Source organism: Arvicanthis niloticus, chromosome 2, assembly GCF_011762505.2.
Source record: "Arvicanthis niloticus isolate mArvNil1 chromosome 2, mArvNil1.pat.X, whole genome shotgun sequence".
Taxonomy (NCBI): Eukaryota; Metazoa; Chordata; class Mammalia; order Rodentia; family Muridae; genus Arvicanthis; species Arvicanthis niloticus.
The window spans coordinates 92,024,380-92,043,288 of record NC_047659.1 but is presented as its reverse complement, the minus strand read 5'-3'; the positions used below and the strand labels follow the sequence as shown (position 1 = coordinate 92,043,288).

Sequence of the window (18,909 nt, the reverse complement as noted above, 5' to 3'; positions counted from 1 at the left end):
TTTTATATTGGTATTCTCTATAATGGGAATACAAATGAGAGCTGGGGGAATGTAGCTCAGTCGTAGAGCACATGCCTAGTATGTACAGTATTCTGGATTTGGTCCCAAAGTACCCACCCCACTTTAATGCAGAATTCTTCCAGATCTTCAAAGAAGAGCTAATACCAACAGTTCTCAAACTATTTTATACAATAGAAACAGAACACTACCTAATTCATTCTATGAAGCCACAATTACTCTGAAACCTAAACCACACAAAGACCCAACAAAGAAAGAACTTCAGACCAATTTTGCTTATGAATATTGATACAAAACTGCTCAATAAAGTCCTAGCAAACCAAATCCAAGAACACATCAAAATCATTTACCATGATCAAGTAGGCTTCATCCTAGGGATGCAGGGATGGTTCAATATACAAAAATCCATTAACATAATCCATTATACAAGCAAACTAAAAGAAAAAAAGATCACATGATCGTCTCATTAGATGCTGAAAAGGTATTTGACAAAATACAACACCCCTTTATTTTAAAAGTATTGGAGAAATCAGGAATTCAAGGCACATACCTAAACATAATAAAAGCAATATACAGCAAACCAACAGCCAATATCAAATTAAATGGAAAAATACTTGAAGCATTCCCACTAAAATCAATCACTTGATCCCACAAAACAAGGCTGCCCACTCTCTCTGTATCTATTCAATATTCAAACTTGAAGTTTTAGCTAGAGTAATAAAACAACAAAAAGAAATCAAGGGAATACAAATTGGAAAAGAGGAAGTCAATGTATCATTATATGTGGATGATATGATAGTATAAATAAGCAACCCCAAAAATTCTACCAGAGAACTTCTGCTGATAAACAACTTCAGCAAAGTGGCTGGAGATATAAAATTTACTCAAACAAATCAGTAGCCTTCCTTTATATAAATGATAAACGGGCCAAGAAAGAAAATAGGGAAACAACACCCTTCACAGTAGTCACAGATAATGTAAATATCTTGCTGTAACGCTAACCAAACAAGTGAAAGATCTGTATGATAAGAACTTTAAGTCTCTCAAGAAAGAAATCAAAGAAGACCTCAGAAGATGGAAAGATCTCACATGCTCATGGATTGGTAAGCTTAATATAGTAAAAATGGCCATCCTACCAAAAGCAATATACAGAATCAATAGAATCTCCATCAAAATTCCAACACAACTCTTTACAGACATGGAAAGAGCAATTCTCAATTTCATATGGAAAAACAAAAAACCTAGGATAGTGAAAACAATTCTTAATTTAACAATAACAGAACTTCTGGGGAAATCACCATCCCTGACCTCAAGCTGTACTACAGAGCAATAGTTATAAAAACCTCATGGTATTGGTACAGAGACAGACAGGTAGATCAGTGGAAAAGAATTGAAGACCCAGAAATAAACCTACACACTTATGGACACTTGATCTTTGACAAAGAAGCCAAAAACATATAATGGAAAAAGGAAAGCATCTTCAGTAAATGGTGCTGGTCTAACTTGTGGTCTTTATGTAGAAGAATGAAAATAAATCCATGTTTATCACCTCGTACAAAGCTGAAGTCCAAGTGGATCAAGGACTTCAAGATAAAATCAGATACACTGAATCGAATAGAAGAAAAAGTGGGAAAGAGCCTTGAACTCATTGGCACAGGGGGAAATTTCCTAAACAGAACTCCAGTGGTTCACGCTCTAAGATCAACAATTGATAAATGGGACCTCGTGAAACTGGAAAGTTTCTGTAAGACAAAAGACACAGTCAGTAGAACAAATTGACAACCTACAGATTGGGAAAAAAAATCTTCACTAACCTCATATCTGATAGAGGGCTAATATCCAAAATATATAAAGAACTCAAGAAGCTAACCTCCCCCAAACCAGATAACCCAATTAAAAAATGGGGTTCAGAGCTAAACAGAATTAACAACAGAGGATTCTCAAATGCCTGAGAAGTATTTAAAGGAATGTTCAAAGTCCTTAGTCATCAGGGAATGCAAATCAAAATGACCCTGAGATTCCACCTTACACCAATCAGAATGGCTAAGATAAAAAACTCATCATATGCTGGTGAGGATGTGGAGAAAGAGGAACACTCCTCCATTGCTGGTGGAATTGAAAACTGGTACAACCACTCTGGAAATCAATCTGGTGGTTCCTCAGAAAATTGAAAGTAATATCTTCCTGAAGTCCCATCTATACCATTCTTGGGCATATAGCCAAAAGATGCACCACCATGCCACAGAGGGTATGTGTTCACTATGTTCATATCGGCCTTATTTGTGATAGCCAGAAGCCGTTAACAACCTAGATGTCTCTCAAAAAAATGGATACAGAAAATGTGGTTCATTTATACAATGGTATACTATTCAGCTCTTATGAACAAGGACATTATGAGTTTTGCAGGCAAAGAGATGAACTAGAAAATATCCTGAATGAGGTAACCTAAACCTAAAAGGACATGCATGGTATGTACTCACTAATAAGTGGGTATTTTAAAAAAGTACAGAATAACTAGGAAATAATCCACAGAACTCAAGAAGGTTAACAAGCAAAAGAGCCCAAGTGAGGATGCTTCAATACCACTTAGAAGGGGGAAAAATAATCAGAGGAGGCGGAGAGAGGGAAGGACCTGGGTGAGAGAAGGGAGGGGAAGGGACAAAGGAGAATGTGATCAGATATTGGAGGCAGTGTGTGTAGGGGGGACAACAGGAGGGAAGCCCAGAGGGCCAGCAGAATGAATAGAAATATGCAACCTTGGGGGGGGTGTGGAAGGTGGGGGGACCCTCTGGAAAGTTCCAGAGACCTGGGAGGTGAGAGACTCTCAGGACTCAGTGGGAATGACCTTAGATTAAATGCCCAACACTGGAGAGAGGGAAGAAGAGTCTACCTCCAATAGATAGACAGGTCCTCAAATAGTGACAGGATTACCAACCTATAGTCAAAATTTCTGACCCTGAATTGTTCCTGTTTAAAAGAACTGCAGGGACAAAAATTTGAGAAGAGACTGGAGGGAAAGGAGGTCCAGTGACTGGCCCTGGGGAGGCACCAAGGCCTGACACTATTACTGGTGTGCTTACAGACAGGAGCCTAGCATGGCTGCCCTCTGAGAGGCCCAACAAGCAGCTGACTGAGACAGATGCAGATACCCATACACAACTGTTGAACTGAAGCTGGGGATTCCTATGGTTGAAATAGGGAAAGGATGGAAGAAGCTGAAGAGGAAGGCAACCTCATAGGAAGACTAGCAGTATCAACTAACCTGGACCCCTAGGAGCTCCCAGAGACTGAGCATAAACGAGCTGGTCTGAAGCAGAGCCCTGATCTGAGGCACCTGACATATATAGCAGAGGACTGTCTGGTCTGGCCTCAGTGGGAGAAGATGCCCCTAATTCTTGAGGGACTTGAGGCCCCAGGGAGGGAGGAGGCCTGGTGGTGGTGGGAACATCCTCTGGGAGACAGGGTGGAGGAGGAATAGGATGAGGATCTGTGGGAGGGGGGCAATGGCTAGATTGTAAATAAAGAAAATAATAACAACAACAATAATAAAAACAAAACCAAAAATGTATTCATATAACATAACTGAGTTTTTAAAGAAATCAAAACTCCCACTACATACTACCATATCATCTTTGAATAAAAATATCTTGACTTTAAAAAAAAATCAAACATGAATAGAACTGAATGAATTAAAAGGTCTTGCCCTCAAAAAAATTTAATATATTAGAAAATCTATTCTATTTGGGGGCTGCAGCAGTGGGTTAGTAGTTAAGAACACTGGTTGCTCTCTAGAGGACCTGTGTTCAATTCCCAGTACCCACATTATAGCTCACAATCATTTGTAAATCTAGTTCCAGGGGATCTGATGTCATCTCTGGCCTCCAGGGCCACTGCACACATCTGATATGCATACATAATAAATGCATGCTAAATACATACACACAAAATAATGAAATAATTTTTAAAATATATAAATGACATTGTAAATTGTGTCTGAGATTCTGAGACTGTCTGCTCTAAACCTAGATTTCTGTCTGTATTCAACTCTTAGGTTCACTGACCTTTTCTGTTGGCATAGATGGATGCCCTGACCCATCATTCTATGTCTATCTTTCCTTGCCTTTGATTTATATAACTATTATTTATTAATGCTCTTTTTATGGGATATTAATTATAGCACATATATAAATATATGTAGTTTTAAGATAGTTGCAAACTTAAGTGTTTAAAAACATGTCAGCATCTCAGAAGCCTGTTCCTTTACTCCAAAGGTGTCCAGTTTTTGTGATAATCATGTCTTTGCTTTTCTTTTTAAAATTCCTACCTATATTTGCATTTTCTTTAACATAGGTTAGGTTTGTTTCTTCTTGAACTTTATATTGAAAGACTCATGTGACTTCTCTTGCCTTGTTTTCAAGCATTAGAGACTTACTCGAAGTGTTCTGTATACTAATGGTGTTTTCTTGTTTATATTTTAGCTTATTCTTTGTGACAAATAAAACAATTCACCCTCCAAGACATTCACATTCTAATCCATGAATCCTATAAATAAAGATACCTTAGGTGACAGAAGGGATTTTGCAGATGTGATTAAATTTAAACCTTTAAAGTCTTTGACAAGGGAGGATTGGTTTGACTGTCAAGGTGAGTCCAGTGTCATTACAGGGTCCTCATAAAGGAAATCAAATATGCATTTTTAAGAGAACAAGAGAAAGAGAAGAAGAGAGGGTGGGGGAGAGAGAGAATGAGAATATAAGAGATTGAGTTATCAAGGTGCTCCAACACTTGCTTTGAATTATGAGCCAAGGAGTTCAGGCACCTTCTAGAAGGAAAGGAGAATGATTTTCCCATAGAGTCTCTAGAGAGAACAGCCTTGCTTCCACAGTGGACATCTGGATTTGTGATATCCAGCACTGTAGGATTATAAACTTGGGTCATTTTTGCAGCTTCATTGGGGCACCAGTAGGAAACTAACAAGACTGTTTACCATACGAATATACTAGAGCTTCTCTGTTCTCTCTGTGCTGGGCATTTAGGTTGTTGTGGATAGCATGATTATGAATTCTTCCATATCCATCTTAGTGACCAAGATACATACCTAAGAAAGGAGTTAGGATGTCCCAGAGAAGCACATGTTCAGTCATCTACAACAGAACTATCTCAGGTGTATGTATAACAGTATACAAGAGCCTACATGTTTTCCTGTTGTTTCTTTGGAGTTGGGCATAATGGTGCACACCTAGGATCCCAACACTTATGAGGCTCAGAAGGAAGGATCACTGTGAGTTCAAGGCCAGCCTGAGCTATAATAAGGTACTTCTCTGAGGGGAGACTTTGGAGGGAGGCGAATATGAGAAAAAAATATATTAAATATGTATGAAATATAATATTAAATATATATGAAAATATAATGAAACCCATTATTTTGTTCAATTAAAATATTCTAATAAAATGAAACATTCCCCCCTGCAAAAAACAAAAACAAAAAAAAACTTTAATGCCAACTGAAATAATGCCTCCGTTCGTTCTTTATTTTATGAAGGGGTACTCAATATGTCCTTCAGGTGATACACACTTGGAAAGTAATTTATACTTTATAATAGTAGATAGCATTGTTTGTTTCTATCCTGTCCCCCTCCTTTCTTTTCTTGTTTGTTTCTTTTAGTTAGGGTCTCAATGTATATCACTGGCTGGCCTGGAATTTACAGAGATCTACCTGCCTCTGTCTCCTGAATGCCAGGATTATAGGTGTGTGCCATCACACCTGGCTTTATTTTCTTTTGATCAACTAGTTTTTCTACAAATTTTTACAGCAAAAATATAACAATGTAAATGCTAGAATTAAGGTTATAAGCAAAGTGTAAAACAATTTTCTTGTAATGATATTTTCATAGGAATTTGATATATAGTAGTTATTTAATAGGTCCCATGCAAACAAAGTTGGTTCTTTTGATAAGTAGTCTGTCAATACAGAGACTGTTTTGTAGATATTGTATTTGTGAATGAGACTGTGACTGTTCCTATAAGCTAAGAAATTTGCAAAGTGACATATTACATGGGGCTACTATTTATTGAGCACAAAGTGTCAGGTTTTGTTAGAAGTAAACACTACACACATCATTTATTAACACTTTAAATCCTTAGATACCATTGTTAGCATATTTAAAGGCAAATTTGTAGATTATACTGTGAGGGTACAATGATCTCAGCAGTAATGGAAAAACAACCTATTCTTGTTTTTAATAGATAAGAAAATGAGGCAAAGAGAAGTAATCTCCACAATCTAAGTAGTCAAGCCTTCACCTCTGTATCCTGGAGCATCTCTAGAGGACAGTAGAGTCACTGCAATGTTATGCTAATTTCTCAAAGAAACACTTTTGTATTCATTCATTTTCTTGTTCTGTGACTGATGATGTCAGGGTTTACTTACTGTGGTGGACTAAATAGGTTTGGCTCCAAGAGACTCATGTGTTTGAGTACTTGGCACATAGGGAATAACACCATTAGTAGATGCGGCCTTGTTGAAGGAAGTGTGTCACTGTTGAAGAGGGCTTTGAGGCCCTGTAATCTCAGGTCTGGCCAATATGTCACAATCTCCTTCTTCTCCCTGTGGATCAAGATGTAGAACTTTCATAGACTCTAGCACCACTCCTGGATGCCTAGAAACCCTCACAAAGACACTAATTTGCTGGTTTTCCCTCAGTCATTTGCTATTTAACAAATGTCTCAAATGATTTTTTTTAAAACCACTTGTTCTTTCCCATTTACAAGTTGACTTCATTTAGCATGTTCCATCCATATTTGATTCTCTTTGAGTCTGTTTTGTCAACACATCCAGATTTAGTATCACTGTCGGAATTTATTATCATGAGATTTACTCCCTATTTTAGGTCATTAAGACTATTGCCAGAGCTGGAGATGGTGACACGCACCTTTAATCCCAGCACTCAGGAAGCAGGACTCTGTGAGGTCCAGGACAGCCTGGGACTATGGGGGGGGGGGGGGGTGGAGAGTGAGTCTCAAAAAAGATAATAATAAAATAATAAAACAAAACAAAAGAATATTGCCAGGAAGGAAATGATTCAATAATTCTCTTGAAGAAATTAGTATTATTATTGCTCTGACATATTTTTATGGTATTAGTATTAATAAAAATGACTACAGCATAGTTGTTTTTATAGCATGTTATATAGTGTTTCAGTTATCTGTGATGTAGAACTGAAAAGGAACCTGCACTTGTGCCTCATACACTTGAAGCCTGACAAACTGTTACCTGTTGCTCGAGATGAGTCTGACTTTGTACTCCAGGCTGCCCTCAAGATCCTCTTGTCTTGGCTTTAGTGTGTGTTTGTCACTGTGCCCATTTCAGGACCTGGGATTTTATTATTATTATTTTTTTATTGGATATTTTATTTACACTTCAGATGCCATCCCCTTTCCCCCTTCCCCCTCCCCCCCCCTTAGAAAACCCCTATCCCATGCCCCCTTTTCCTTTTTGCACTTACACATTTTTTAAAAAAATGTTAATCAAAGGCTTTATAAGTTTGATATTGCTCAATCAGAAGTGTAACCCACTACCCAACCTAGATATATCAACTATCTTTGACTGGTGGAGATACCTGAACATCTACCTCCCTGTCTCCCCCCTCTTTCTCTCTCTCTCATCACCTAGCTTCTCCTCTTCTTCTTCTCCTCCTCCTCTTCTTACTCCTTCTCTTCCTCTCAGTACTCCTCCCACCTTAGTTCCTCCTACATATAACCATTCCTGTTAAAATGAAACTTTTCTCTCAAAATACAATTAGAGCATAATTATGCCAATTTGTACCAGTGAGGTACAAGATAGTCCTAATACCCAGTCCATCATTTTGTTGACTAACCAGAACCTCTGTCATCTATCCTAACTAAAACACTTAGTTCTGAACCTGGCTTTTTCCTTGGCTTTAGGATGAATGTCAGCTGACGACCATCCACTCAAATCTTTTCTCTCAAGGTAAATAGCCAGGATTGGCTATGAGGCTATAAGTTTTCAACCCCATTAGAAATCCAGAATGACTGAGTTAACTATAATTGTGGGAAGCACAAAGCATAGCTTCTAAAACTTAGCCAATTTATAGAGACCTCTGAACACCTGGACACTCCCTCTACTACAAACATTGGAGCATCTGTTCTTCTGCCTTCTGGCCCAGGATCATCTGACAGACCTTAGTGCTGCAGAATTATTAAGGGCTGATTACTCTGTCTAGGCAGATATAATCAGTCGACTATTCTGCAAGTGTGTCCTTTTCTGGACAGTAATTTGTCTGTAGATGGAAAGAGGCAATTCTTGTCTAGTGGCTGTCTCACCACAACTGGAGTAACTCCAAAGATGCCCAATTTCTTCTTAGAATTCAATGCAGGAAGCTGTCAGGAGCAGACAGGTTTCTAATCAAAATGAACATTAATACAGAAATGTTTGTCATGTTAATTCTGTGGACTTCTGATGTTTTGAAATCCAGCTATGCATGTAAGGTAATCTGGACTGTTGTCTGTTAACTCCACTCAGCTATCTCTAAATAAAACACAGAAAACACCCTAACAATAAATTCCAAGCCATGAATTTGCTATAGTCCCTTAACTCACAGGCTGTCCATCTCAAATCAGTTAAAAAAGTTAAAGAAGGACTGGGTCTAATCCTTGTATTCCTAAATGTGTTATACTGGTACAATGCCTATGAGAGTAACAATATTCATCTCACTTTTATATCAATAAGAAGCTCGTATCAATGAAAACCTTAAAATTTGTAATCAAAGTAAATTGGTGCCATTTAAGAATTTATATCTTCATCTTGATAATAATTGTATAGATTTCTACTAATAGGTTATGGCTATGCAATAAATCCTAGCTAATCCTCTCTATTCCCACAAGACCACTACTTTTCCCTAGAAAGACAGCCCAACATTTACCACCTTAGTCCCCAAGTCCAGGGAATAGGGGTGCTGACTCTTCATTAGCTTCTTCAAGCTGATTATGGGCATTGAGATATTAGAAGAGGAGTGGGGGGAAGAGCAAATTGATAAGCCTCTGATGCTGTGTCTTCACTGCATCCAGATGGAATTCCCGGACCTCAGAGGTTTGAGCAGGTCTGCCCAGCTTGCTTGATGAGTAGATACACCAAGGCTGATCATTCTGCAATATACAATTCTCAAAACAAATTTTAGTATCAAGATAGTTTTTTTTAAGAGGGCTGACATTTTATTAAGGATGTTGGTTCTAACCACTTTTCTTTTTTTTCCCCTCTTTTATTGGATATAATATTTACATTTCAAATTTTATCCCCTTACTGCATTCCCCCACCACCCAGGAACCCCTTATCCCATCCCCCCTCTCCTCCTGCTTCTATGAGGGTGTTTACCCACCTACCCCCACTCCCCCTCCCCACCCTCAGATTCCCCGCCCCCCCACACACACACACACTCAGTGTTCAGCCTTCATGGTACCAAAGATCTTGTCTCCCACCTATGCCCAACAAGGCCATAGGACCTGGGATTTTAAAACATTTATCTCTCAGTGTCTATTCGTCAGCATTTTGGGTATAACCCAATAGGTGGGAACCTCATCAGGGTGAGCTATAGTAGTCAGGTAGGCAGTAGTCAGGGTAGACTTCAGCCATCACAGAGTAAAGAGGGGAAGGATTTAAGTTTGCTCTGATGGTGATGGGAGGTTCTGTCTCTTGAGAGTTGTTAGACTCACAGGACAGTTCCTTGCTAGCTATTGATACCTGTTATTCCCGGAATTGTGTAATATTCTAGAAACTGCTTCTGTTTTCTGCCAGGTGGTCCTTTCCATGGGGTAATAGGGTGGATACTTCATGGTAGCAAGCAAACAGGGACAGACAGAGAGGAATTATCTTTGCTGTTTTCTTTTAATTAAAGGCAAGAAGCGATCCAGCTTAACATCAAGAGAGGGAAATGATCAATAGCAGGAGATTGAGGTAGTTGGGAGATATTTTAGAAGTATCTTTATTTCTGGGTGGGGGTGGTAGTGGTGGTTGACCAAGCCAGCTCAGTCGGTCAAGTGCAGGACCCTGTTTTCTTCAAAAGTTTAGGGTCTCAAGTGCAGAAGTGAGGACTGAAAAGAAAAAGACAATTAGACAAACATTATAACATGACTCCAGCCAGTGCTGAGGCTGAAGCAACTTTAATTTTTCCCAGCCAGCTTTTAAACCATTCTAGGTACTTGCAGAGAATAGTCAGTTCTTAGATCAGAGACAAAGTAATTAAACAAGGCAAAGAACAGAGAGATCACACCAGGTAGTAATCAATCAAAGCAATAAACAAAGTCCCTGAGTCCCTGGGGCTTATCAGGATTACCAAGACAAAAGGGAAGTCACTCTTTCTTGGCTGTGTTCACCTTGATCCTTGCATTAGCCTAAATGTGAATACTCTTACCTGAACCTACTTCCTCCTCCAGAGCCCAGTGACAAGTACTTGCCAAATTTCTTTCTTTCTTTCTTTCTTTCTTTCTTTCTTTCTTTCTTTCCTGCAACTCTTTTTTTAAGATTATTTATTTATTTTATGTATGTGGGTATACTGTTGCTGTCTTCAGACACACCAGAAGAGGGCATCAGATCCCCATTTCAGATGGTTGTGAGCCACCATGTGGTTGCTGGGAATTGAACTCAGGACCTCTGGAAGAGTAATCAGTTCTCTTAACCACTGAGCTATCCCTCCAGCCCGCCAAATTTCTATAAGCCACAAATTTCTATTACCAGTACCAATGGCTCTCCACGGGTGGTGATTGGTGATAGTGGACTCCTTTGATCCCCTCACTCCAGAGGGGATCAAAGGTAGGCAGATCTCCAAGTTCAAGGCCAGTCTGCAGTCTGGTGTACAGAGTGAGTTCCAGGACAGCCAAGGCTACACAGAGAAAAACCCTGTTTTTGTTTCGACAAAAAAGAAAAAAAAAAAAGAAAAAGGAATTTGTGTGTGTGTGTGTGTGTGTGTGTCTCAAACTCTGTATGTGTGAATGACCTTAACCTGATTCATTGCTTCTGCCTTCCAAGTTCAGGGATTAAGGGTGTGTATCACCACTCCCTACTTAAACTTTATTTTTTGTTGTAGTAAAATATACATAATATTTGCCTTCTTAAGCATTTTGAAGAAAACAGTTCAATGCTAACTATGTTTGTTAATTAACTTTTTACCTCAAACTGGGTCTTTTTTTCCCCCTCAGAATTGTAAAACCGGTAAGATCAAGTGCCTATTGAAAGAGACTCACTCTTGGCTGAGAAGAGAAGTAGGAAATAGGTTGGTATTACTTACACTTAGGAACAAGAGGGACTGCTGGAAACTCATTTTAAATTTTCAAAAGTTATATCTATGTGGGGTCTGGGGGTATGTGCATCGCTGCATGCATGTGTGTTGTGTGCATGCCACTGCCCTTGTGAAGATCAGAGGACAAATTGCAGGAGTCAGTTTTCTTTTCCCATCATGTGGGTCCCAGGAATCAAACTCAAATCATCAGGCTTGGCTGTCACTACAGAGCTATCTTGTTGACTCAAAAATCAAGTTGGTTATTGTCCTAGACCTGATGTATTTTGGAAAACTTATATGGTATTCATTGCCTCAGGTTCTTTTTACTTTTCTTTATTTGAGGTCGAAAGAGGGCATCAGATCCCCTGGAGCTGGAATTACAATAATCATTAGCTACCATTCACATGCTAGGAAATGAGACACACACATACTCACTCACTCACTCACTCACTCACTCACTCAGCCTAGAGTAGCCTTGAACTTGATATGTAGCTAAGGGTGGCCTTTGTCGGGCTTAGTAGGTTTGAGTAGCTTGATAGACTATATGGGCAGTGAAGGCTAAAATATCTGCTTTCTGGCCCTTTACTGAAAATTTTTCTTACTGTTATAAGACTCATTTTATTGCTGTTTGGCTTAACTTCCTTTGTTTTTTTTTTCTTCTCTCTTTTAAATAAAATCTGTTAGTGTAATTTTACACAAAGGCAGCATACCATACACTTTTTTTTTCATCTTGCTTTTTTCTCTTAACAATATTTGGATTAAAAAGTACTCACCTCTCAAGCACAGGATTCTTGTTTAATATCCAGAACCCGAATAAAAATGCGATGGGCACCGGGTAGTGGTGGTGCATGCCTTTGATCCCAGCACTTGGGAGGCAGAGGCAGGTGGATTTCTGAGTTTGAGGCCAGCCTGGTCTACAGAGTGAGTTCCAGGACAGCCAGAGCTATACAGATAAAACCTGTCTCAAAAAACAAAACAAAACAAACAAACAAAAAATGCACTGGGCATGGTGATTCTTTCCTTTAACCCCACTACTGAGGAGGTAGAGTCAAGGATGTCTGGGGGTTGCTGGCCAGCCAGTTTAGCCTAATCAGTGAGCTCTAGACCACTGAGACTCTGTCTCAAAGGTAATGTTCCAGAGTGTCTTAGGGTTGCTATTGCTGTGATAAAACAACCATGACCAAAGCAACATAGGGAGGGAAGGGTTTACTCAGCTTACTGTTTCCTCATCACAGTTCATCATCAAAGGAAGTCAGAACAGGAACTGAAACAGGACAGGAACCTGGAGGCAGGAGCTGATGCAGAGGACATGGAGCTGTGTACCAGCTTGCTTCCCATGGCTAGCTCAGCCAGCTTTCTTATAGAACCCAGGACCATCAGTCCAAGGATGGCTCCACCCAAAATGGGTTGCATCTTCCCCAATCAATAAATTAAGAAAATTTCTAACGGGCATGCCTACAGCTGGATTTTATGGAGGCATTATTTCAGTTGAGGCTCTCTCCTCTTTGATGATTCTAAGTTTGTGTTAGGTTGACATAAAACTAGGAAGTACACCGAGGATGACATCCAGGGTGGTTTTCTGGCTTCCACACACGTAACATGTTTTGTTTTTTTTTTTTAAATAATTTATTTATTTTATGTAAGTACACTGTAGCTTTCTTCAGACTCCCATGAGTGCATCAGATCTCATTATGGATGGTTGTGAGCCACCATGTGGTTGCTGGGATTTGAACTCATAACTGCTCTGGAAGAGCAGTCAGTGCTCTTAACCACTGAGCCATCTCACCAGCCCCACATGTAACATGTTAAAAAATCACTTTGATGTTTTTCTCTCCTATTCGTGGGATACATTATAGTTTTCATGTCTATTAGGCTGTATCTTTGGGTATTTGTTTTCCATAGATCTATTGTTCTTTTGCTGTTTTTCTTTTTTAAAAAATGATTGTTTTAGTGGCTTGTCGCAGCCTTTTTCTGCCTACATTAATTAATTCCTATGCATTTGAAGTGCATTTTGTAAGATATAGGTGAGATTTTTCAGAAGGTAAAGGTGCTGGCTGTCTGTCAATCCTGACAACTTGTTTAGTCACTAGAACCTATATGGTAAAAGAACAGAGCTGACTCTTGTAAGTTGTCTTTTGACTTCTACATTTGTATGTACCAGAAATGTACCAGTACATGCATACATGCATACATGCATGCGCACATGAAAGATGAATGAATGTATTTAACAAAACATTAAATGTTATTAGCTTTACTGATATTAAATTATATGCTAAACCTTTTAAACTGTAAGCTGTTGCCAGATCTGGTAGCAGATGCTGTGATACATATAGTTAATTGGGAGGGTGAGCAAAAGCACCACAGATTCAAAGCCATCTTGGGTTACAGAGTGAGTTCAATAGGAGCCTGAACAATTTGAGCCTGTTTTTAAAAATAAAAAGGCTAAAGATATAGCCTACTGGTAAGCCCTTGCCTACCATGCTCAGGGCTCTAAGTTTGAAACTGTTAAGTTTTGTAAATTGGCTACCATACCTTTTTCTCTGGTAATGTGTGTACTCAGGATAATGGTCCTTCTGAGTCAACTGCCATTTGACCCTCATGTTTACTCTGCTATTTCAGTTATGTAAATGTATGCACTATGTCTTTGTGATGGCTGGTCATCTGCACTGGAAAGACCATGTGAATTATACAGTCTTTGGAATGTAGTTCTAAAGAGTCCCCTATCCTTTTGAGAAAGCAATATAATAATGTATAGAATCAGTAGGCTTCTTGAGGCTAGAATATTATCTGTGTTAATTAGCTCTGTTGCTTCTGTTTCTTTTTGTTTAGGTTAAATGGAATCCACCCTTGGGAGCTAGATGCTTGTGTAGCTGTTTTACCTCATCAGTATTTTGCAATGAGTGGAGGAGGAGAGCAGCCAGATATCCTCAGTGTTGGAATCCTGGTCAAAGAAAGATGGAAAGTGGTAAGTATAGAATATAGAAAAGGAAAAGAGAGGTGGGGAAGGGTGGAAGGTTAACAAGCATGTGAGGTAATAAGTTTTGGTAGTCTAATAAAAAGTAACATTTTAAAGGAGCAATACCTATGTTGCTTATATGCCTAAAGCAGGTATTTTGACTTTTATTTCTATGATTGTTGTGTTCATGCTTTAATTCTTAGACTTATTTTATAAGTTCCAGATTTTCCTTACTGTAGCTAATATAAATAAAAGAATATTTGAGGAAAAAACAAAGAGTTTGAAAGTACAGTGAACTGTCTTTTCTTTTTTTTTTTTTTTTCTTCCTCAACATGTACATAGTTAGACTTAGGCAACACAGTTTCTGGTTAGGATGTTTAATCTTGTTTCTCCTCCTAGGATATTTGAATTGGTCTTACATCAATGCGTATCTTTAAAAGAAAAGGATTTTTTTTTCTTTTAATGTAACCATCTACAGAGTTTTTGCCTTTGTTTTGTGATTAGAACCAAGGCTTTGCATAATCTAGGCATTTCTACCAATGAAACATACCTCTAGAAATTTTTTTTAATGAATGTTTTATGAACTTTCACTAATAGGCCTATAATGTGTTATTATGTATCTTTTTGTGACTTATCTATTGATGATCATTACCTAGGTCTATTACTTCATTAGAGATATCAAATCATTGGTATTCTATAAATATTTTATTAACAAATATATCTATAAAGCCTATCATTCACTATTTGATTACTTGAAGATACAGTTTAAGAAAGCAAAATAAATGATTGTTTTTTTCCTTAGTTTTCTAACATTCAAATGACCACTAAGATTTTTTTTGTTTAGTATGTTCACAGAATTGTGAGGGCTGGAAATGCATTGTGGTTGATAGAATGCTTACCTAGCAATGAGGCTCTGGATTAGATCCCAGCACCACATAATTGTATAGTATAGTTGGAAATCATAGCAGGGTCAAATTCAAGGTGACCAATTCTGCCATATAGGGCATCAGAGGTCAGCCTGGGCTAGGCACCCTTGGAATGGAGAAAGGGTAGAGGGAGGGAAAGGAAGAGAGAAGAGACATAGAGAGAATGGTAGAAAAAGAAGAAAAAATTGTGAATTTATCCCAGAGTTGCCTACTGTTTTATGCTTGTAGCCCCAGTACTGAGGAGGCTGAAGCAAGAGGATCATTAATGGGTTTGAGGCTAGCCTGGACTATTGGTATGTCGTTGGTCAGTCTGGACTATAGAGTGAATCTTGCTTACAAGGGACCAGGTGCTGGAAAGATGGTTCAGTGAATAACAACACCTGTTGCTCTTGCAGAGGACCCAAGTTCAGTTTCTAGCACTGACATGGTGGCTCACAAGTATCTATACCTCCAGTCCTAGAGGATCTGATACTATCTGCTATTGTCTGATCTTTGAGGGCATCAGATGCTCACATGGTACACATACACACATGCAGACAAAACACTTATACACATAAAATATAAAAATAAATCTAAAAGTAAATAGAGTGAAATGAGTCAGCTAATAAAGGCACTTTCCTCCAAGTCTGAGTACCTGAGTTTCATTTCAGGTTCCCACATAGTAGAAGGAGAGAACTGACTCCCATAAGCTGTCTTTTGACTACCACTTGTGCACCTTGGCATGCATTTACCCATGTGCATGCATGTGTGAACACACATAGATACATGATTTAGTGTGTTTTGTTCTTTGTATTTGTTGTCCTTACAGACTTTCAGATTATTTTCATCTGATTAAGAGGACACCCATTAAGAAGCCTCTGTCTTAGTTACTTTTCTGTTCCTGTGATAAGTAAAGCACTATGACTACAACTTATAAAAGAAAGCATTTAACTGGACTTAGAGTTTCAGAGGATTAGAGGCCATGATGGTAAAGCAAAAGCATGGTGGTTGGAACAGCTGAGAGCACACAACTTGATGTGATTTGCTAGGAGGAGGCAGAGAGTAGCACACTGGGAATGGAATGAGTCTTTTGAAACCTCAAAGCCCTCTCCCAGTGATGTACCTTCTTCAATAAGGCTACACCTCCTAATTCTTTTCAAATGCTTCTACCAACTAGGTACCAGCTATTCAAATCTGTGAGCCTCTGGGGGACATTCTCATTCAGACCATCACATTCCACTCCCTGGCCCCCATAGGCTTGTGACCTTATCATTATGCAAAAATACATTTAGTCCAACTTCCAAAGTCCCCATAGTGTCTCATAGTCTCCACACCATTTTAAAGTTTAAAGTCTTGAGTCTATACTGAGACTCAAGCACTGTCTTAACTATAACATCCTGTAAATTCAAAATGCAAATTATATATTTAGAATATACAATGGCACAGAATATATATTACCATCACAGTGTCTTAAAATTGGGAATGATGGCATACTTTTTGAAGCCTCAAAGCCTGCCCCTGTGGCACACCTTCAGCAAGACCATACCTCCTAATCCTTCTCAAACATTTCTACCAACAAGAGATCAAGCATTCAAATATATGAGCCTATGGGGACCTTCTCATTTAAACCACCACAGATTTTAATAGGCCTTTAATTTTGTTTTATTTATGTCAGTGTTTGCTTTTTTGGAATAAGATCTCACTATGTATCCCAGCTGGCTTTCAGCTCAGTCCTGCTGTCTCAGCTTCATCCTTCCAAATTCTGGAGTTACAGGTATGCACTGACTTCCTAACAGTCCTCTGTGCTAGGCATGGAACCCAAGGCAACACTGGCTAGGCAACACGGATACTCCTCCCTCTCCCTAACAGCCTTTTATTGGCTTTCTTGTCCTAGACCTGGAATATATCCTCTCACTGACTACTTATTTAAAGGACCTATTTTTTGTTTTGAATAATTACATCTTTATTTTTATTCAGTCTTTTGTCAACTAAAGTTTTGTTTTATATGCTTTAACTCTGTTTTAGTGTTTTCTTAAATCCATTAATAGAGTAGAGACTCTTCAAGGAAAAGAAAATATGTTAGTGGCTTTAAAATATTTTTATTACATTATACTAATGTGTATGTGTAGGGCTAGGTATGACAGTGCACCTGTGGAGGTTCAGAGGACATCTTGTAGGACTCAGTCCTCTCTTTCCCTGTTAGCAGTGGCCAGGCAGGTGCCTTTACCCAGTAACAGTCCTGCTGCCCCGGGCAACTTTTTTTTTCTTTTTGTAGTGCTGGGGTTTAAACCCAGGGCCTCAAAGTATTGGAAAGTACATATTCTAACACTGAGTTGCATTCATTGTCATCCTTTTTTTTTTTTTTTAAATAAAAAATATTACCAATTAGTTAGATCAGTAAACCTTGAAATTTTTCTTGACCCAGTATAAAAAAAGAATCATTTCATTATCATGCAGGAAGATTCTAACAGTTGGTAATCGTTTATAAAAGTCAGGTAATATCATTTTGATGAGAGCAGTATACTAAGTACTCAGGTAAAAATTGATTATAAATAGTGACAGCTTGGTGAGGTGACACTGGCTAGTATTATCAGCACTCAGGAGCCTGGGGAAGGAGTATTATGAGTTCAGGTCCAGCCTGAGCCAGGTATGGTGGTACTTGCCTTTACTCCAAGCATTGGGGAAGCAGATCTCAGTGAGTTAGAGGCCAGCCTGGTCTATATTGGGAGCTCAAGGAGAGCCAGGGCTATATAGAGAGATCCTGTCTCAAAAAAAATAAAAACAAAACAAAACAAAACAAAACAAAAAGACTAGCCTGAGCTACATAGTGAGATCCTTTCTTAAAACAAACAAACAAACAAACAAACCACAAACCCCCAAGATTAGAAATGTCCTGATGCCTTGGATTTGCTAATGCAATCCAATCTGGTAGTTCATTTTCTAGGGAATCTCATGTGTGTATGACTTCCAAAGATATAAACACATGGTCTATGTTTGATTTGCTTTTTTAGAGATAGGAAATAGAAGCTAACAAGCTGGTTTAGGGCTTTCTTCAGAATTCTGTTTTTAAGTTACATTTAAGGAAGTGGGAAACCAGATTCAATGTCTTCAATTTTATTTTTAATTTTTGCCATTGCTGAAGATTGAACCCATTGCTTTGTGTGTGTGTATATAATATATATATATATATATATGTATGTATGTATATATATATACATATACATATACATATATATACATATATATATGTATATATACATATACATATATATATATACATATGTATATATGTATATACATATATATATATATATATATGTATATATATATATATCTTAAACAAGAAGTCCTCTACCATTGAATGATAACCCACATTCTACTTCTTGACAAGGGATTGTCAGGGTCACATTTCCTTGTTCAATAAGAAAAGTCTTCGGTACATCACATTAAAGAAGAGAGGGTTGAGAGATAATGTATTTGATATCTTTAATGTATGTGCCCTCAGCATGCTATATTACCAGTGAGTTAGTTTGTTTATGTCTCAGAACAAATGAAGATATCTTACAGCTTTGTCAAGGTTAAACAAATTATTATTCTACTATTGTTCAAATGGCATTAGTAGGAATAGACTAAAGACCCAACATAGATGTTTTTAAAGAAATTCTGTCATTTAGTTAAAGTTCTTTTGTGTCATCAAATAATAAACTATCGGTCAAAATTACAAAAATATACCCTAGTG

The 18,909-nt window shown here is 38.2% G+C and overlaps 1 protein-coding gene across 6 annotated transcripts in view; it reads left to right on the top strand.

Moving 5' to 3' along the window:
- Ttbk2 (tau tubulin kinase 2) overlaps positions 1-18,909 on the top strand; it is a 118,451-nt gene that overhangs the window by 16,078 nt on the left and 83,464 nt on the right. For 5 of the 6 annotated variants that reach the window (XM_076929549.1, XM_034494054.2, XM_076929550.1 and 2 more), the window contains exons 2-3: positions 11,230-11,303; positions 14,139-14,274. In XM_076929549.1, coding sequence (XP_076785664.1) covers positions 11,230-11,303; positions 14,139-14,274 — 210 coding nt within the window. The remainder of the gene's footprint in view (positions 1-11,229; positions 11,304-14,138; positions 14,275-18,909) is intronic. The other variant, XM_034494055.2, reaches the window with a different exon arrangement.